The sequence below is a fragment of the Heloderma suspectum genome, chromosome 16, assembly GCF_057233095.1.
Source record: "Heloderma suspectum isolate Gila_16-S chromosome 16, 16-S_ref, whole genome shotgun sequence".
Taxonomy (NCBI): Eukaryota; Metazoa; Chordata; class Lepidosauria; order Squamata; family Helodermatidae; genus Heloderma; species Heloderma suspectum.
In genome coordinates this window covers 15,760,659-15,780,396 of record NC_139473.1, presented here as the reverse complement: position 1 = coordinate 15,780,396, position 19,738 = coordinate 15,760,659, and the positions used below count along the sequence as shown (strand labels likewise).

At 48.0% G+C, this 19,738-nt stretch overlaps 1 protein-coding gene across 4 annotated transcripts in view; it reads right to left on the bottom strand.

Annotated features, from left to right (window-relative positions):
- Nucleotides 1-19,738, bottom strand: part of MYBBP1A (MYB binding protein 1a) — an 84,743-nt gene that overhangs the window by 31,920 nt on the left and 33,085 nt on the right. For 3 of the 4 annotated variants that reach the window (XM_084823092.1, XM_084823095.1, XM_084823094.1), the window contains exons 15-23: nt 18,870-19,024; nt 17,305-17,403; nt 15,635-15,817; nt 13,970-14,134; nt 12,409-12,566; nt 11,463-11,597; nt 8,365-8,473; nt 5,433-5,564; nt 4,623-4,691 (exon numbers count right to left, since the gene is read on the bottom strand). In XM_084823092.1, the coding sequence (XP_084679218.1) occupies nt 4,623-4,691; nt 5,433-5,564; nt 8,365-8,473; nt 11,463-11,597; nt 12,409-12,566; nt 13,970-14,134; nt 15,635-15,817; nt 17,305-17,403; nt 18,870-19,024 (1,205 nt within the window). The remainder of the gene's footprint in view (nt 1-4,622; nt 4,692-5,432; nt 5,565-8,364; nt 8,474-11,462; nt 11,598-12,408; nt 12,567-13,969; nt 14,135-15,634; nt 15,818-17,304; nt 17,404-18,869; nt 19,025-19,738) is intronic. The other variant, XM_084823093.1, reaches the window with a different exon arrangement.

The window sequence follows — 19,738 nt, the reverse complement described above, 5'->3', positions numbered from 1 at the left end:
CCTAGCTGTTAAACAGTTATTCCTAGCAGTGTTTAGCACTCAACATTAAAAAAACTAAGATCTTGGCATCTGGCCCCATCACTTCCTGGCATATAGAAGGGGAAGAAATGGAAGCAGTGACAGATTTTACTTTCTTGGGCTCCAAGATCACCGCAGACGGTGACTGTAGCCATGAAATTAAAAGACGCTTGCTCCTTGGGAGGAAAGCTATGGCCAACCTAGACAGCATAGTAAGAAGCAGAGACATCACCTTGCCGACAAAGGTCCGTCTAATCAAAGCTATGGTTTTCCCAGTAGCAAAGTATGGCTGTGAGAGCTGGACTGTAAGGAAGGCTGAGCGCCGAAGAATCGATGCCTTCGAACTGTGGTGCTGGAGAAGACTCTTATGAGTCCCCTGGACTGCAAGGAGGTCAAATCAGTCCATCCTAAAGGAAATCAACCCTGAGTGCTCATTGGAAGGACAGATACTGGTCATTTTGGACTCCCAGCTGTCCATGGAGGCTCAGGTGTCAGCTGTGAGCCGGACAGCGCTGTATCAGCTCCATCTGATACGGCAGCTGCGCTCCTTCCTTCCCGACCATCTGCTCCCATCGGTAGTACCTGCCCTGGTCTCCTCTCGTTTAGACTACTGTAATGCACTCTACGTGGGGTTACCCTTGAAGACAGTTCGGAAGCTGCAGCTGGTACAGAATGCGGCGGCTCGCCTGATTAAAGGCAGCCGCCGGCGAGATCACATCACTCCAGTGCTTAAGGAGTTGCACTGGTTACCAGTTGTTTTCCGGGCCAAATTCAAGGTGTTGGTTTTGACCTTTAAAACCCTATATGGTTCTGGCCCAGCCTATCTTAAGGAGTGCCTCCAGCAACACCAGACAGGCAGCTTAACAAGATCAGCCTTGGATGGCCTTCTTTCTGTCCCATCAGCCAGGACAGCTAGACTGGTGGGGACAAGGGAGAGGGCCTTTTCTGTGGTGGCCCCCACTCTGTGGAACTCCCTCCCTAGGGAACTCCACCATGCCCCCTCTTTAATGAGCTTCTGCCATGCATCAAAAACGTGGTTGTTCAGGCAGACATTTGGGGTGGGTTAGGGTATTTTAGAAAACGTTTTTATTGTAGAATTTTATTGTTTTAAACTGTTTTATTATACGCTGTACATCGCCCAGAGTGGCTGGGTAACCAGCCAGATGGGCGATTAATAAATTTAATAATAAAATAATAATAAAAATAAAAATAAATACTGAAGATGAAGCTCAAATATTTTTGGCCACCTAATGCGAAGAGAAAACTCCCTGGAAAAGACCCTGATGCTGGGAAAGATTGAAGGCAAGAGGAGAAGGGGACGGCAGAGGATGAGATGGCTGGATAGCATCACCGATGCAATGAATATGAACTTGAGCACACTCTGGGAGAGAGCGCAGGACAGGAAGGCCTGGCGTGCTACGGTCCATGGGGTCACGAAGAGTTGGACACGACTTAACGACTGAACAACAAATGACTAGGGATGTCAGAGAAATCTGCAACGGAACCAAATGAGTTCGCATTTTCATGAATCTGACCTGCAGATTCTGACCGGACTGGCTTTCCCCCTGTCGGGCGGATTCCGCAGACTTACAAACCGGTGTTCTAACTTTCCCGAATTTTGCGCAAATTTCATTGTAGAAAATGATGCACAATTATTAAAAAACCGGCCAAAATGTGCATTTCCCCCATAGGCTAAAGTGTGAAACTGCGCACCGGGGGGGATTTGCGCATTTTCGCATGTACAAATTTGCACAGCTGAGCATTGGCACAAATATGAATTCGCACAAATTTGGCAGCAAAAAATCTGATTCTGTTAATGTGCGGACGACGGAATGAGAGGCGTCTGAAAACCTGCGAAACACAGACGGAATGGATTTAATACAATTTGTACAACCCTAGTTATGACAGAGCCACACAATTTCCACATCATGGAAAGATAGAATTTGGAATTATGCACATGAGCAGAAAGGGACCCACACCAAGCTCCGCCCTCCCCTCTCCTGCTGCCCTGCAGCCAAGAGGAGGGATAAACCAGGCTTCAATTTCACTTCAGCAGATTCCTGGCTTGTCGTTCCATGTGAACCAGGAATGGTGGTTTAAGTGAAACTCTTAGTCAACTGCGAAACAAACAAACTGTAAACCCTGGATTGTTTTTCCCTGAGTTGTTTAACAGACCACAGAGTTTCTTTTAAACCATTAATTCCTGGCTCGCGTGTAACAAACCAGGAATCTGCTCAAGCAAAACTGAAGTCTGGTTTATTCCTCCTCCTGGCTGCTAAATCATGGTTAAACTATGTCTTTGCATTACGTACAAACACGGTCAATGTTATAAAAAGGTCCAAGACATTACAGATAGGGATTGGGGGGGGGGGGGTTGGAGGGGAGAGAGAGAGAGAGAGAGAAAAAAAAAACAACTACAGGGCCAGCCCTAACATAAGGCAGAGTGAGGCAGCTGACTTTAGGTGTCATGAAAGGGCAGCAAATGGTTAGTTATTTAATGTATTAATATTGTATTTCATGGAGAAAGGCTTGTGGGATTTTCTACCTTAGGTGCCAACATAATTTGGCCAGCCTTGGGTACTAAGCAACTTGATATTATACACGCACAAGTACACACACATACCCACACACAGAGGGTGGGGGAGAGAAACTGCTAAGCATTAAAAAGAAAACTACGAAGATGTTATCTCCTAAAACACCTGAGATCCTGGTACATAAGCTACAACTACAGTCCTATACCTAGGAGTGAGGCCTATTTAACTCCATGGAACTTACTCTTGGGTAGATATATATATATATATAGAATTTGTCTGCAAGTCATACAGAGCTAAATTAGATTTCAATCAGGAAAATAAAGAAATAAATGGGAGTCTCTCCCCCCCTCCACCGTCCCAACATACGTGCTCCGAAATAATAACGTATTCCCTTCACCCAGAGTTAAATGACTCGAGGAAGCCTTTTTGAAGGTCAGCTTCCCCGAGGGGGGGAAGTGTCACAGCAATAAGATCAAATCGAATTAGGGGTGGGGGGCCAGAATACGTGTGAGGGGAATTAAGCCCCGTCCCTGCATGTTTCAGTCTGGAATTTGGAAGGTGAAGAGTTCGATGCTTATGAACAATGTCAGGCTGACAATGGTAGGAAGCCGAAAGACCCACAGGAAAATGGGGGGGGGGGAACCCACCAGAAACCTTTTCACACCGATTCATATTCCAGGCACGTTCTGCGTCACGAGTAATTAATAACTATTGGAATTGCAAAAAGCTCTATAGGAGCCAGAAGCTTGATGCAAACCATCAGCAGCTCCATCAAGGCTTCCTTTCCCAGGTAATATTTGTTTGAAGCTATTTATTACAAATTGTTTGTTTTCTCCCACCCCACACAACACATCTGCCATGTTAAGAAATGAGAAAAATCCCAGCACTGCCAAAAGGAAAGGAGGCAAAATATATAAAGGGTCAACAGAGGCAGAAAAATACCAGCGGATTTTAAAAACTGAGAGAGCTGGTCAAGAGCTGAGGGAGAGAATGCGGCATTGGAATAAAAATAATACTGGGCCTTGTCTGGTGTTGGAAACCATGCCCTTTGACCTATAATTATGGTTAAGGAATTAGGGTTGAACTACTGGCTCCCACCATCACCACCAATCTCCCGCCCTTCCCTGTGAGTCTTAACCATGGTTTAGTACATCTGCTAACCATGGTTAGCACTAACCATGGTTACTATCTTGACCAAGATTTGAAACCAGGATTTGACACTTATTTGCACACCCTGATTAAGAGGAAACTTTGCTAGCGCTAGTACAGATACATCACAAACCCGTTAGAGCCCACAAGGGAGGGAAAGGGGGAGTTCTTCCTTCCTTCCCTCTCTGATCCACATTCCACCCCTTTTTAGGCTCTAACCATTGTTTAGCACAGCCTTTCCCAAACGTCCTCCTGCCCCAGCTGGCGTGATCAATGGTCTGAGAAGATGGGAGCTGTAGTCCAACAAAGGCTTTCAACAAAGATGAGCAAACTTGCTTCAAACTCTGGTGTCAAATCTTGGCTAAAAGCTAGGAACCTTGATTACTGCCAATCATGGTTAGCACTGGTGCCATGGTTAAAGCTAAGAAGGGAAGGGGATGTGGAGTTTGTGCTAGGGTGGGGAGGAAGAGAAGAAATAGAGCCCACTCACAGGGGCTGTTCACACCACACTAATCCATACTCAGTGGTTGAGTGTGAGTTGTTTGTTGAACTGTGTGTTGTCTGAACACAGCCAGGGTGGAATGTTAACCATGCAGTGTGGCCTGTTAACCACCCTGAACAACCCAACAACAAACCATGGGTTCTCAAGGTGGCTTGTTTGAGAAAATAAGCCACACTGCAAGGTTAACAAGCCACCCTGGCTGTATTCAGACAACACAGTAACCCACGGTTCAAAACAACCCACACTCAACCACTGAATGTGGGTTAGCATGTTGTGTGAACAGACCCAGTATCTCTTAAATATGGTTAAGAAAGCAGCAGCATTACACCTGCACCAGCCCACATACAAAAGAAGTTAATTCCCCTGCCAGTTGCACACGTCCCGGTTTTCCTTCTCGGTTTGTCTGCATTTGCACATACCTGCTGGTGTTGCCGGGCCCCCTCTGTGATGGACTTCACAACCGTGTCAATGAGTTGCTTGCACATGACCTTCAAGAAAACGAGAGGCCGGGGGATTAGTGGAGACTGGTGTCAATGTCACAAGGGACACCCTCGACGTGGACCAACAGCAGTCTTTCTCCCTCTTTTATAATACCAGAACATGGGAGTCATCCAATGAAACTGTCTGGCAGGAGATTCAGGAAAGGGAAAAGGACGTCCTCCTTCACATGGCACATCATTTGTGGAACTCCCTGCCACAAGTTGTAGCAATGGCCATCAGTTTAGGGGGCTTTAAAGGGGGATGAGGATGGAAGATATGGCTTTCCATGAAAACTTGCCCTGATGGCTATAAACAGCCTCCAGGTTTAGCGACTGTGAGCCACCAAATACCAGTCACTGGGAACCAACAACTGGAGATGGCTATTGCCTTCACGCCCTGGTTGTGGGCTTCCCTGCTGGCTGCTGTGGGAAACAGGAAGCTGGACTGGACAGACCTTCCATCCAATCCAGCAGGGCTTTTTTCTTGTTCTGTTCACGTAATGGATACTGTCCAGTAGGTGCCTGACATTTACACAACCACAGGCTGCTGTGCAAAGCCCGGACTAATCTGGGAGACAAATCGTATTTCCTTAGGTACGGAAGTTTGCTCTGAGAACAAAATACCCCTTTCCTTGTGGGAAGATACATTGATTGGATGCAACAGATGGGCAACAACTGAACATTTAATGCGCAAACACAAACCCCTCAATGACGTGGAAAGAACACAAGACGGGCTGTTCCTCTACCTACCGGGTGGCGCTCGAAGAGATCAAGGAACATGGATCCTGTCAGCGGGCACTTGCGTTTGGTCAAAAACGAGTTCAAAGCCTCCGTGTACACAGTGGTCACCCGGCCCAAGTCCAGGCTGCCTATAGCAGGGTGCTACGAGGGTAAGAGAGAAAGAAGCACTTTTCAAGTCACACTATCATTACAACAGCTTAGCAGTTATCAAGAACAACCCTGTGCAAGGCCTGTACAGAGCAGAGAATTTGTACCATGCTCCAGATCCAGACATCTTGCAAGCTAAACGTGTGAAAATAAGCAAAGGCAGGACTGCATGAGTGCTTTTTCTTTCTTTTTTTCACTGTCTATCATAATGTGGAAGCTCAGATTTTGCCTCACCATTTCAGAATGTTAGCTTTATTTCACAAGGTTCTAGCCCTCATGGCTTCTGAGGTAAGCTTGGGGGGGGGGAGTCTGAATACGCCCCTTTTTGGTACTTGCAGGACGTGCTGAAGTGCTCTCTATGGTAGCTTCTTATGAATTGGGGGGGTTTTATGCCCCACTTTTCGGCTTCAAGCGCCCTCCAAGGAGCGTACAAACAAATCACACACGTTAAGATACAGTATCAAAACAACATCAAGTAGAAAAAGAAACAGCAAACAAACAAGATAAAAGCAGCAGTTAAAAGGTAACAGATTAAAAAAGAATCTGAAGTGCCACTAAAAGCACAAGAAAACAAGGACAGACTTTGCCTGACGCCTAAAACATAGCAATAACGGTGCCAAGAGCATCATAGAATCATAGAATAGTAGGGTTGGAAGGAGCCTACAAGGCCATCGAGTCCAACCCCCTGCTCAGTGCAGGAGTCCAAGTCAGAGCATCCCTGACAGGTGGCTGTCCAGCCTCATCTTGAATGCCTCCAGTGTGGGAGAGCCCCCCACCTCCCTAGGGAATGGGCTCCATGGTCGTATTGCTTTGACAGTCAGGATGTTTTTCCTGACGTTCAGCCAGAATCTGGCTTCCTGTCACTTGAGCCCATTAGTCCATGTCCTGCACTCTGGGATGATCGAGAACAGCTCCTGGCCTTCCTCTCTGTGACCACCTTTCAAGGACTTGAAGAGCGCTATCCTGTCTCCCCTCAGCCTTCTCTTCTCAAGGCTAAACATGCCCAGTTCTTTCAGTCTCTCCTCACAGGGCTTTGTTTCCAGCCCCCTGATCATCTTTGTTGCCCTCCTCTGAAACCTCTCCAGCTTGTCTGCATCCTTCTTAAAATGTGGTGCCCAGAACTGGACATAGTACTCCAGATGCGGCCTAACCACTGCTGAGTAGAGGGGGACTAGTGCGTCCCAGGATTTGGAAGCTATGCTTCTATTAATGCAGCCCCAAATAGCATTGGCCTTTTTTGCAGCCACATCACATTGTTGGCTCATATTCAGCTTGTGATCGACAACAATTCCAAGATCCTTCTCGCTTGTAGTGTTGTTGAGCCATGTATTCCCCCATCTTGTAACTGTGCATTTGGTTTCTTTTTCCTAGGTGCAGAACTTGGCATTTATCCCTATTAAATTTCATTTTGTTGTTTTCTGCCCAGCACTCCAGTCTATCAAGATCACTTTGAATTTTGTTTCTGTCTTCCAAAGTATTAGCTATCCCGCCCAATTTATTATCCTGCCCAGTATTAGCTATCCCGCCCAAAGGACATGTAAAGGGAGAGAATTCCACAAATCTGGGTGCCACCAGAGAAAAGGCCCTATCTCCAGTAGCCACCCACATGAGTTCTGATGGTGAGGAATTCCCAAACAAAGGCCGGATTAGTTGGCAGGTTCACCCATCCTCCAAGTTAGTAAAAAAGAGCAAGGGTGCAATCCTATGGATTCCGCCCTTGGTGATGGGAAGCCCTGAACTCTGAGGCTTCTGATCAACCAGTGCAGGGCAGGAGGAGCGGTGGAGGCGATCTCCCCCTCCCTTTCCCCACTCCCTGCAGATTTTGCTAGATGAGCTTTTTAGCCCGTCCAGTCACAGCGCTTCAGGGAGGAGGGAAAGAGGCTGGAAGGGGCTCAGGATAACTCAGATTCTGGCTTCTCCAGTCTCCTCCCCTCCCTGCCCACTGGAATGCCACCTTTTGCCCCTCTCCGCGGTCGGTTTTCCAACCTTGGAGGACAGCCGGTGTGGTTCTCTCTGCGCCAGCTGCGAGGGGGAGCGGGGCAGTTCTCCGACTCCCCCTTCCAAGGTCGGGGCGCCGTCTCTGACCTTGAAGGGGGGGATTCCCACTCTCCTGCGGCCCCGCAGGAGCCATAAGATTGTGCCCCAATGTATGTGTATATTATATTTAAGTCCCACCTTTCCAGCTAGGAGCTCAAGGCAGTGTTCAAAGTCCCTCCCTCCATTTTGTCTCACAACAACCCTGTGAGGTAGGTTAGGCTGAGAGAATGAGACAGACAGACAGACAGACAGATCGATCCAAGGTTGCTCAGCAAGCTTCATGGCCAAGCAGGGACCTGTTTCTCCCCAGTCCTAGTCGACAGCTCCTAATCACCGCACCGCACCGTCTCTCCGAGACGCATTGGCCACACTCCGTCACCAAGAGAGGTATGTAAATTGTTGAAGTACTTTCACAACAGAGAGAAAGTCAGAATTTGGTAGACACATATTTAAACACACCTCGGTTACTAAAGACATCTGAAGAATATAAACAGGTCATTTCCACTTCCCTCCTTCAAAACACAAGACTTGATGTCCACCTCGTAACAAGAGACCAGGGCTCCTGCGTGGAGGAGACCAAGGCCCCGATGAGACAGGAAGCTGTGATGGAGGAGCTCCGTGCGAGCCTCCGGCTGGTGGAGAAGGTGGGATGGGAGGGACTTGCGGTAGCAGCCCGGAACAGACGCCATGCCGGCAGAACACAAGCTGCGTTTATCAGCACAAGAGAAGCGAGCGGGACGATGCCAGATCTCCTCACCTGACCAGCCGGCGCATCGCTTCCTTCACCGCTTTTGAGCTTCGTTTTCGGCTGAGCTTCCCCAGCTCCTGCATTTCCCCTCAACACCCGGAAGAGGTATAAAGACGCGCTAAAAGCAGGGGGAGAGAATCGTCACCGACAACCACAGTGAGGCCTTACGCGTCCTGCCCGCTGCGCGAACAGCACCTGTTCAGAAGCGAACAGCTTCTGTATTCTTCATCTACTTATTTACGTAAGTTTACAACTTGCAATTTTGCATGCACTTGTCTTCCCGTCACAGCTAAGGAAGTTGTAGGAAACAATAAAAGCTGAATGAAAAATAAAGTAAAATCAAGCATAGAAACAAACACGGTGAACTAAAACAGCAGCAGTTCATTCAAAGAGGCCTGGAGTGGGTAACCTGCAGTTCTTGCCCTAATTTTAAAAGCCTCTTGAGAGCGATCAGTTCCAGCAAGAGGGACCCATCCCTCCCCCAAGCAGCCCATCTTGAAGGGAACGCTGCCCTCAAGAGAAAAAATGTTATGCACTGCTCAAATAGACAGAAAAATAAAAACTGCTCTAAGTTTAAAATGCTAACGTTAGCTGTTTTTAAAAACCCGGGGAAGCAAATGTTTTTGCCTGGCTCCCAACAATAATAATGAGGGGAGGGTGTTCCAAAAGGTGAGGAGCCACCACTGAAGAGGCTCTCTCTCCAGCCACCACCAGCCACGCTTTAGACCACGCTTTCCCTAGTGCCCTCCAGATGTTTTGGACTACAACTCCTATGAGCCCTAGCCAGAAGGGTCAGCGGTCAGGGATTTGTAGTCCAACACATCTGGAGGGTGCCAGGTTGGGGAAGGTTGCTTTAGACACCTGCAGAAAGATCTCCAATGACTATCTGAATGGGCAGATTGACATGGGAGAAGGTGGTTCAAAAGGTATTCGGATCCTAAGCCCTGTAGAGCTTTAAAGATTCAAACAAGCACTTTGAACTCAGCTTCAGAAACTTATGGGAGCCAGCAGCTGTTTCCAGCCGGGTGAGATACAATCTCCTCACCTGATCCCTCTTAGCAGTCTAGCCGTAGCGTTCTGGACTAGCTGCAGTTTCCGTCCTGTCCTCAACGGCAGCCCCACGCAAAGCGCAGCGTAGTAGTCCATCCTAGAAGCTTCCAGGACATGGAGAACTGCAGCTAGACTATGTCAGCTTTCCATTTTAAAAAGCAAGTTATATACTACCGATGGTCCCGTTGTGCGTTTTAGTTGGCTCTCTTAGGGTGCAATCCTATGGGGATAGGCGGCCACCCCCGAATTTGGAGCCGACCGCCTATCCAGTGCAGGGCAGGAGAAGCGCAGAGGGGATCGTCCCCTCCACGCTTCAGCCGCCCTGCATTTGCGGCTTGACAGCCGATTTCAGCTCTCTAGCTGCAGGAAGTCGGAGTGGGGGAAGCAGCAGCCAGACAACACATAGGATGTGTCGTACCGGTATTTCCGCCTTCTCCGCCCCGACACCCCCTCCCCGGAACACCCCCATTTTTGCCGTTCCGTGCGCCTCTTCCGAGCACGGAGCACGGGGCCTTGTAGGCAGCGCGGGAGTGGGTGGAGGTCGGTTCTCAGGGAACCAACCTCGGAGTGTGGGCTCCGAGGTCAGTTCCTGGAAACCAACCTATCCTATGGCCGTCTAGCCACTGACTAGCAGCCATAGGATTGCGCCCTTAAAGACGTAAATTTAACTTGCGACTCAGAGCTTATTGTTAACCTTTTACAGTTAGTAAAATACTGAGAGCTGCTTTCTGGAAGAAGACCAAGATTCCGTCTCATGAAGATTGGTTCCAGAAAGTCTGGGACATGGTCTACGTGATAAAATTGACTTATTTAAGAAGATATAAAGAACAAGTTTTGTAAACAAGTTTATTCAGAATTGGACACTCTTTGTGATGTGCTGGAATTCTAAGTTCATGGATGATTCAAGTCCTCATGTTATGTTTGAAATGTTATAAGTGTCTCTCTTATTTTTCTTGTTATATCTTGTGATTTGTGAAAATAAAAAAGCAAGTTGCCAGACCTTATTATGGCTGTGAGAATAAGCTTGAAAGTGAAGCGTGACAGGGAGGAAAATTCCAAGATGGATTTCCAGTGCTCAGGATTTGGAGAGGGGGGGGAGACAGAAATGGGCATCTACGTAACTCTCTGCGACTCAACTAGTAAAATAACCTATGCAAAATAAATCATATTTAATGTGCAGAGTTCATACAGCTTGTGGAATGCAGATGTTCTTGACACTTTGGGCTTCTTTTTAGCACAGAGCCTAATTCTCGATTCTGCCCATAATACAAGAGTGCATCCAGCAATGAACTGTCTCTCCTGACTCCTCCACATCTGGAGGCAGAACACCATATTCCAGCCCTCCCCAGCCTGGTGCTAGCTGGCTGGGGGGAGGGGGTATGGGAATTGTAGTCCAACACAGCTAGAGGGCACCAGGTTGGGAAAGGCTAGAATATTCTGCAACATCTCCGCTTAGGAAAAATAATGCCCAAAACATACACATGGTTTGCTGCCTGTGGATTTCTTATAAAACCATGAGTGCTAGGAACCTGCTTTTAGTTTACTTTTAAAACCGAGTATACCGGGTTTTTTTTTTAAAAAAAATATTTAACTGAAAACCTCAGGGTTCCAGACACCAAGTTCTGCACGCAAGGATACAGGCACCTTTCAACCACAGCACTAAATGAGAGAAGAGAGTGGCTGGGTTCACACAACACGCTAACCCACATTCAGTAGTTGAGCGTGGTTGTTGTTGAACCGTGGGTTGTTTGTTGAACTGTGTGTTAGCATGTTGTCTGAACTCAGGACATTTTCCACAGGGTGGCTTGTTAACTATGCGGTGTGGCTTATTTTTCTCAAACAAGCCACCTTGAGAACCCAAGGTTTGTTGCTGGGTTGTTCAGGGTGGATAACAAGCCACACGGTGTGATTAACAAGCCACCCTGCGGAAAATGTCCTGGGTTCAGACAACGTGATCACCCACGGTTCAACAAACAACCCACACTCAACCACCCAGCGTGGGTTAGCACGTTGTGTGAACCCAGCCAGTGTGAGTGTCACCTGTCCAACCAACCCACCTGAAGCAGTAGAGGGCTACTGATGAGTCACTCTGCTTGCAAGCTCTCTTCACCAGGCTTTCCAGCTGGGCATGCAGTTCCTCCCGGATGGGGGCCACATTTTTGCAGTACTGCTTGGATCTGCATAAACTATTCCTGAAAGCCAAGAGGAACACCCCACACAATGCAAGTCAGTAAGCCAAAGAAACCCCATGGATAGCGTTTATTCTTATAACCCACTTTCCAGCCGAGATTGGGACCCAAAGCGGTATGCAATCAAAATCCATACAAAAGCTGAATCTGGGGTCTTCAGCATGCAAAATGCATGCTCTACCACCCTGCCCCAGAAGTCTCGAGCCCCTGGAGAGCTGTTGCCAGGTAAGACTAGTCCGATCTATGCTGGATGGACCAATGGCCTGAGCTGGTATAAGGCAACTTCACATGTTCCTGCTAGTGTTTCACACATACACAAAAAATAACTCTTCCTCCGGAACTAAATGGCCTGGGGCCAGGTTATCTGAAGGATCGCCTCCTCCCATATGTGCCTGCCTGGACCCCAAGATCATCTTCTGGGGTCCTTCTCCGGGAGCCCCTGCCAAAGGAAGTGAGGCCGGTGGCTACCAGGAAGAGGGCCTTTTCTGCTGTGGCCCCCTGGCTGTGGAATGAGCTCCCTAGAGAGGTTCACCTGGCGCCTACGCTGTTCTCCTTCCTGCGCCAGGTGAAGACCTTTTGATTCCCCCGGTATTTTAGCATTTTAGCATCCTAGTCTTTTAGCTCTGGGGTTTTATATCTGCATTTTCAACCTCTGCATTGCTGCTAGGTTTTATTCTGATTGCACTGTTATTTTGTGGATTTAAGCTTTCATATTTTACATTATTTTACGCTGCGCTTTGTGGCTTTAATTTTTGTGAACCGCCCAGAGAGCTTCGGCTACTGGGCGGCATAGAAATGAAATAAATAAACTCACGTGAAGATATCCGCAGTCTTCCGGAGGTAATCTTGCTCTTGCTTGTTGGACTCCGAACTCATGCTCTCCTCGATCACAGAGAGGAGTGGATCGATGATGCTGAAGACAAGCGGGTTCTCTGCGTGCTTGGTCAGAAAGACTTCGACCAAGTCCAGGACCTGGAAATGCAGGAAAGGAATGGAGACATGAGCTGGGCTGAGAGCAACGTCAGTTGCCAAAAGCAGCAGAACAGGAAAGAGACATGCATGCAGAAATCTAGGATTGAGCTCGCATGAATAACTGGAATATATCGACATAGGAAGCTGCCTTGTGCTCTGTGTCCCTCTGCTGTCAGTGAGGCAGTAAGTTTCAGTCAGAACTCCTACGGAGCTATCCAAGGTGCAAAGCTCCTTCAGAGTTCTTGGATAGCGCCTTTGGAGTTGTGACTGGTTGTAATATTTGAAACTGGCGACTTTAAAGGCTGTTGTTATACTTCCAATTTTTTGTTTTGTTTTTTCGTTTGTTTGGTTTGGTTGAAATTCACAGTAAAAAAAAATATATATATATTTTTTTTAAAGGGTGCTGGCACGGTTAGGAATGTTCAGCCCTATTTCACAAGCTTCTACCGACACCTGGAGGACACCGTTAAAATAACCCTAAACAGGACTGGATCCCCTTACTGGATCCAAACACACAGGGATGGACACCAGTTCAAAATTAAAATAACAAATTGAAATTATTCAAATTATTGAAAATTGAAAGACAGCCGGTGTGGTGTAGTGGCTAGAGTGTTGAACTGGGAGTCAGGAGATCTGAGTTCTAGTCCCCACTCGGCCATGGAAGCTCACTGGGTGACTATGGGCCAGTCGCAGACTCTCAGCCCAGCCTACCTCACAAGGTTGTTGTTGTGAGGATAAAATGGAGAGGAGGAGAATAATGTACACTGCCTTGGGTTCTTTAAGGAGGAAAAAAGGTGGGATATAAATGTAATAAATAAATTTTAAAAAATAGATACTGCCCCCCTGTCAGGAACAAAATGGGTCTGTGGTCTTTGCAAACCTCCTAATAAGCTTGTGGTTTTACTGCCGCTTTTGAATTGTTATGTGCTCTCGTCTTACTGTAGGGCTTCACTTATGTTTTCAAGTTTTAAGCTGCATCTAGGTTGCCCTTCCACAATCTGGGGCCTTCCAGATGTGCTGCACTACAACTCCCATCATCCCCAACCAGCACCGTTATTGGCCATGCTGGATGGAGATGGTGGGACCAGACTTCTGACACATCTGGAGAGCACCGGGCTGGGGCAGGCCAACCAAGAGAGCCTTGCCTCAAAAATATTTTAAGGGCGCCATCCTACACATGTTTAGATAGAAAAAAGTCATACAATTCCCAGCATGCCCCAGCCAGCATACCTGGCTGGAGGGATGCTGGGAATTGTAGGACTTTCCTCTGTCCAAACGTGCATAGGATGGCTTCCTTAAAATATTAAAAATACGACAATTAGTTCTCACTTCGTGTGCTTCAGGAAAGGTGCAAAGGCCTCTTACGGGTGCTCACGTCGGAAAGCCTCCCCCCCCCCCCACACCTTAATTTTGAATTCCCGGCGCAAAATCTTCTCCTTCCGCATCTTTTCCTTCTCATCCTTCTTGGCCTGGATGCGCTTCTGCTGCTCAGCGAAGAGGGCAGACAGGTTCTCGTCGAGGGACATCATGGTCTCGTCATCGACGTCCTCGTCGCTGTCCTCTCCATCCTTGGATTTTTAAAAAAATAGTCAAAATGATCCTTTTTCTTTTTAGGAAAGCGAAATGGGGTCACAATCAGGTTGGTGCCAGAAAATCAACCTAGACAGTTAAGAACTGGGGTTCGTTTCTAGTTGAGGTGGAGTCAGGAAGGGCTACAGCGGCCTCGCGGGAAGGGTGAGAGGCCCCATTCCCTGTGTCACAGACCAAAGCTGTCCCCCCTGCTCTGTGCGCGCGCACATACACACACAGAAGTCGTTCAGACATAACATCAAGCTATGTAGCCCAAGATTATTATATTTGGTGATGTCTGACTGGCATCAGCACTCAACCTCAGGCAGCTGATGGGCTCCAGGGAAACCTATTGCTGACACCTGCCCTGTACCCCCCCTCAGTTTTCCTCCCCTTCCTGTGTGTCAAATATCTAGATTGTAAGTTCCTCGGGGCAGGGACCTGTCTTCTGCTACTTTGTGAATCACCGTGCTTATTGATGGAGCAAAATAAATAAGGGAAGGCGCAATCCCTATTTTAAGACGGAAAGAAGGCCTACAACTCCAAGCTTCTCTCGGAGTAGGCCTCCAGAGGACGACCTCAGATGTCAAGTATAATGTATTTTGTTTGTTTGTTTATTTACTTATTAAATTTCTTAATTGCCCATCTGGCCGGTCACCTGGCCACTCTGGGTGATGTATAATAATACAAACAATTTAGAAACAATAAAATTACACATTAAAACATCATTTTCTAAAATTTCCCTAGCCCACCCCAAACGCCTGCCTGAACAACCAAGCTTCCGATACATGTCGGAAGCTCATTAAAGAGGGGGCGTGGCGGAGTTCTCTAGGGAGGGAGTTCCACCGAGTGGGGGCCACCACAGAGAAGGCCCTCTCCCTTGTCCTCACCAGACTAGCTGTGTACAGATAGCCTCTGGGTTGTGCACCCCTGATATACACTCAAAATCAAATTGCTAAGTGCCGGATCTTACGTAGCCAAAAAAAGAACCATCCGCACACAAGACAGAGGGATCAGCTTGGGGGACCCCTGGATTAGCAGAAGATCAAACAACTCTTTAGAAAAAGGTGGGGAGGAGGCAAAAAAATCCCAATGAGGACTGAGCATGCTCAGTGACCACTGAACACTGCCATTTTTTTTTAATGGCTCTCCAGCCTGCCAAGGATGCAAGCCACTCATCATCAAAATGTGTTTTCTGCATGACCCAGTGAAAATCTAATGCCATTCCTATGTTCATTAGCACTACCAGAACATATTTTTTCTACATACGTTGCCACACCGTTGCTGGCGGTCTGCTTTAGGGAGTGCCAGCCAAGACCCTGATATCACCCTCCAGAAAACTAGTGGCCAACCAGGAAAGTATATACACATTTCCAGGTTGCAGAATTCCTCTTCCTCCGTGCAGAATTTGGGTTCCCTCAGCGCAGAGGACAGAGCCTTCTTGTTGGAAAAGCAAGGCCAAACCCTTCTGTGCCTCCCACATCTCCTTCGAGACCTACCAGCGCATTCCCTGCCTGTAAAACGCTCCTCAACATGGCACGGAAGTTCTCGTCTGCCTCGCCCTCCTCTCCTTCACTCTCCGTCTCCTGAGCTTCCGTATCTTCCGCGTCGCTCTCGCTGTCATTCTCTTCAGAGCTGTCTTCGCCAGAAGAACTCTCGCCGCCGCCACCATCTCTGCTCTGCTGAGAAAGAGAGATCCAATTTCCCTCAGCTACGACACACAATCTCTTTTTGGCTCAGGCTCCAACTTTTCGAGGGGTAAATATAGAAGGGTGCTGGTGGGGAAATGAGGGGGCAGGGTTCATCACTGATCCAGTTCGCATGTAACGACAAGTCTCAGAGAAGTATCACACCAAACCATGGTTAAGGAAAGTCAACCACGGTTGCGCACGATGTCTAGAATGACAAACCACAGTTAGGGCTGGTGCTCAGCCTCCAGTGGGAAAAAGAGAAAATGGAAAACAAACAAGTAAGCAGCTCTGAACCACAGTTTGGAACTGTGACCTCCCTGCCCAAAGCGCGAGGGAGGTTAATTCAGTCACATAACCTCCTACCCAATGACGTACACTAGTGGTCCCCAACCTTTTTGGAAGCAGGGACTGGTCCGTGGAAGACAATTTTTCCACGGACCGGGGGTGGGGGGGTGGGACCGGGCCGCAGTAGGGGTGTGGGGACCCAAGTTACCTTGGGTCTGGGGGGGGGGCGATTCATCCCTCCCCCCACCCCCGGAATCCTCACTGGCCCTGGCTCCGGCCGGGGGAGGACTTCTGGCCGCTGGGACACAAATGGCATCCGCGTAGCGGACGCCATTTACGTCCCTGTTCTTTGCAGTAATAGGCTATTACTGCAAAGAACAGGGCTGGAGCTGGCTGGCAGTTCTGCGGACTTGCCGCGGAGCGGAGCCAGCCAGGGCCAGCGAGGATTCCAGGGTGGGGGGGAGGGACGGATTGCCTCCCCCCCCACGGACCCAAGGTAAGGGGGGGTTCCCACACCCCTACTGCAGCCCGGTCCCTAACAGGCCACGGACTGGTACCGGTCCGCGGACTGGGGGTTGGGGACCCCTGCGGTACACACAGGACAGGTTGTCCAACTTGGCCCATGTCTGACCACAGAAACACGGATATGCAAGCCTATATCTGAATGACTGGCTTCTCCTGTATGACTCTGCCCATAGGTTACAGCAGTCTCCGCAGTAGATGATTGCACGTCCAATCACCAAATGAGATTTGGTTGGTGGGAATGCAGGACGGGGCCTTTTCTGTGAGAGCACCCTGGTTATGGAATTCCCTCTCAAGAGCAGTTAGACTGGCCCTCTGCTTGATGACGTTTCGGCAAGCAACAAACACGTTTTTATTCTGCCTGGCTTTTAGTGGTTTTTAATTTGAGATTGAAGGTTTTAACTCCGCTCTTTTGGTTTTAATGCTCTGTTTTAATTCCATTATTAAGGGGTTTTATCGCAGGATGTTTTTGTAAACCGTCTTGGAGGGGCCTTGTTCGGGTTGAAAGGCAGTATAGAAATGTCTTTACAGATAAATAAATATCGCCCAAACTAAAAAGTCACCTTGCTGGAACTATCACATGAATAATGGCCATTTCCCACATTTACTCTGTTTATCATATTTACAAAAGTCACTAAGGAAAGCAATCTTAGGTGTGCGACAGGAGTTACCGCTTCCTTTGGCAAAGATTTCTTCTTCTGCTGCTTCTGAGTTTCTTCCATCACGACAACGGCACTTTCTTCATCCTGGTCTTGCTGTGGGTCAAAGACCTTGGAGAGAATTTTTAAAATATGTATATTTCCAGGTGATCAGTATGGCTTTCAAACCTTTGTTGAAGGACCCATCATAGAAGTGGCACCCTCCCTTCTCTCTCTGACTCACACAAGGGAATACCTTTCTCAGAGTAAGTCCACCGTGACACATATGTCATCATCTAAACCAGGACGTCAGGCTTGTGGGATCTACTTTGGTTTTTATTAGAAACCCCAGGTCCACCAACTGGAGGCAGGTGCTAAACAGCAGTGGCAGGGAGAACATACTCTTGGAATTAAGGAGCAAAGGTGCCTCTGACCTAGGAATGTCTGTTGTTGTGGCACGCCCAGCAACTGCCACAGCAACCCCGACTCGGCTTGCTTTTGTGACCTGAGCCGTGCGTTTCCCCGACTTCCGGGGGCTTTTAACACATTTTTCCTGGCTTCGCTGTAATTTGCGCAAATAGAGATTTGCGCAAATCACGGCCACGAGTTGTGTTCATCTGCTTACTTTGTGCGAATTTGACAGCAAGTTGTGTGCATTCGCTTAATTTGCGCAAATTTCGGCTGTAAATTGCACACACTGTGCAAGCTTGCAAATTGTGCAAGCTTGCAAATTGTGCAAGCTCGCACAATTTACAGCTGAAATTTACACAAATGTTTTTTAATACAAAAAATTACGGAAATTCTGCTAGCTGGCCCGACTCATCGTGCACAGAGTCAGGCCAGCTGGCAGAAGACGAAACAGTGTCTGGGGGCTGAGCTGATGAAAGCTCCTCGAGCTCCACTTTCCAACTTGATTCCTCCAATAATCTATTATTATTGTATTTATTTATACCCCGCCTTTTCCCCAGTACTGGGACACAGGTACTGAGCACCTGCTCAGCCCAGGAATTTGTTTTCACTACCAGAACTGAGTACCCACCAACATCCTGTGTCTCCCCCCCCCGCCAGTTTTCTTCCATCTCAACCATCAAATTTTAGCAGGTGGGGGAGGACATTTTTGCTGTTGCTGTTAAACAACTGGCAGTTGGAAAACCTTGGTGATCTAATGCAAATTACCCAGAGGTAAGAACATAAGAAGAGCCCTGCTGGATCAGACCAAAGGTCTATCTAGTCCAGCATTCTGTTCACACAGTGGCCAACCAACCCTTGACCAGGAACCGACAAGCAGGACACAAGTGCAACAGCATTGTCCTGCCCATATTCCCCAGCAACTGGGGTACACAGGCATACTATCTCTACAACCAATAGATCATGGCCTACCTTCTGCCCACCCCCAATCTAAATGAAAGTACTTTTTCCCCATCAGTAGAATCACAGAATAGTAAGGTTGGAAGGGGCCTACAAGGCCATCGAGTCCAAGTACTGATTTATCGATATGCAAGGATATGCCGATTTAATCCTCAATCAATTACGGTTTCTTTCAAGACTTCTGGCAGTTCTAGTAATAAAGCAAGGATCCCTCCAGAGCCGTAACTCACGTCCAAGATGAGCTGCAGGGCGCCCTGCGTCATGTGCTGGCATACGAGTCCAAACACGCTCTTGCAAACCCGCCGGATGAGCCCGCTGGAGTGGGCTAGAAGGGAGAGGAGGACTTCTACAATCACCTCCACCCAGTCGGGGCCTTCTTCACCACCTGAGCAGAGCAAAAACAGCACGCACAATCTCAGCGCCCCCAGCATGTGATGCAACCAGCCTATAGGTGACGTAACATAAGAAGAGCCCTGCTGGATCAGACCAAGCCCTCTCTAATCCAGCATTCCGATCTCACAGTGGCCAACCAGATGCCCCAACAGGAAGCCTACAAGCAGGATGTATTGGATTTGGTTTCAGAAGAACAGGGAGGAGTCAGGTGTGATCTTACACAGCGTCCTCTATGTTGTTTGTAGAGTACAGAGACCTGTATAGCCCTGTATACTGGGTAGTTTACTAGATTTCTTCTCTGAACGCAGCTGTAGTGAAGGTCAGTGCTTTTTGCTACGAACACCAAAGTTAGATCACGCACAGCACCTGTCCCGTACATTTTGTGCTTGGGCAGCTGATAAGAATGTTCCTTCTCTGCTGTGAGAAACTCTCTTTCTCAGAGAGAGTAAGGCTCCCCTTGTGAGTGTGTGTGTCTTGTGACAGTCTTTAACTCAGTGAGACAAGCCCTATAAAATCCTGGTCAGATCTGTCCATTACCTGTTCTCGTCTGAAAGTTTACCTGCTCAGATAAACAGCCCCCGGGACAACACCTGGAGAAACTCCAACTCTGAGTTGAGGGGCATGTGTAAGCTTTCCTTTGCTTTTATTATCATCATTTTCCATCAATAAACCGTATCATTCTTTCACACAAGTGGACACGAGTCAT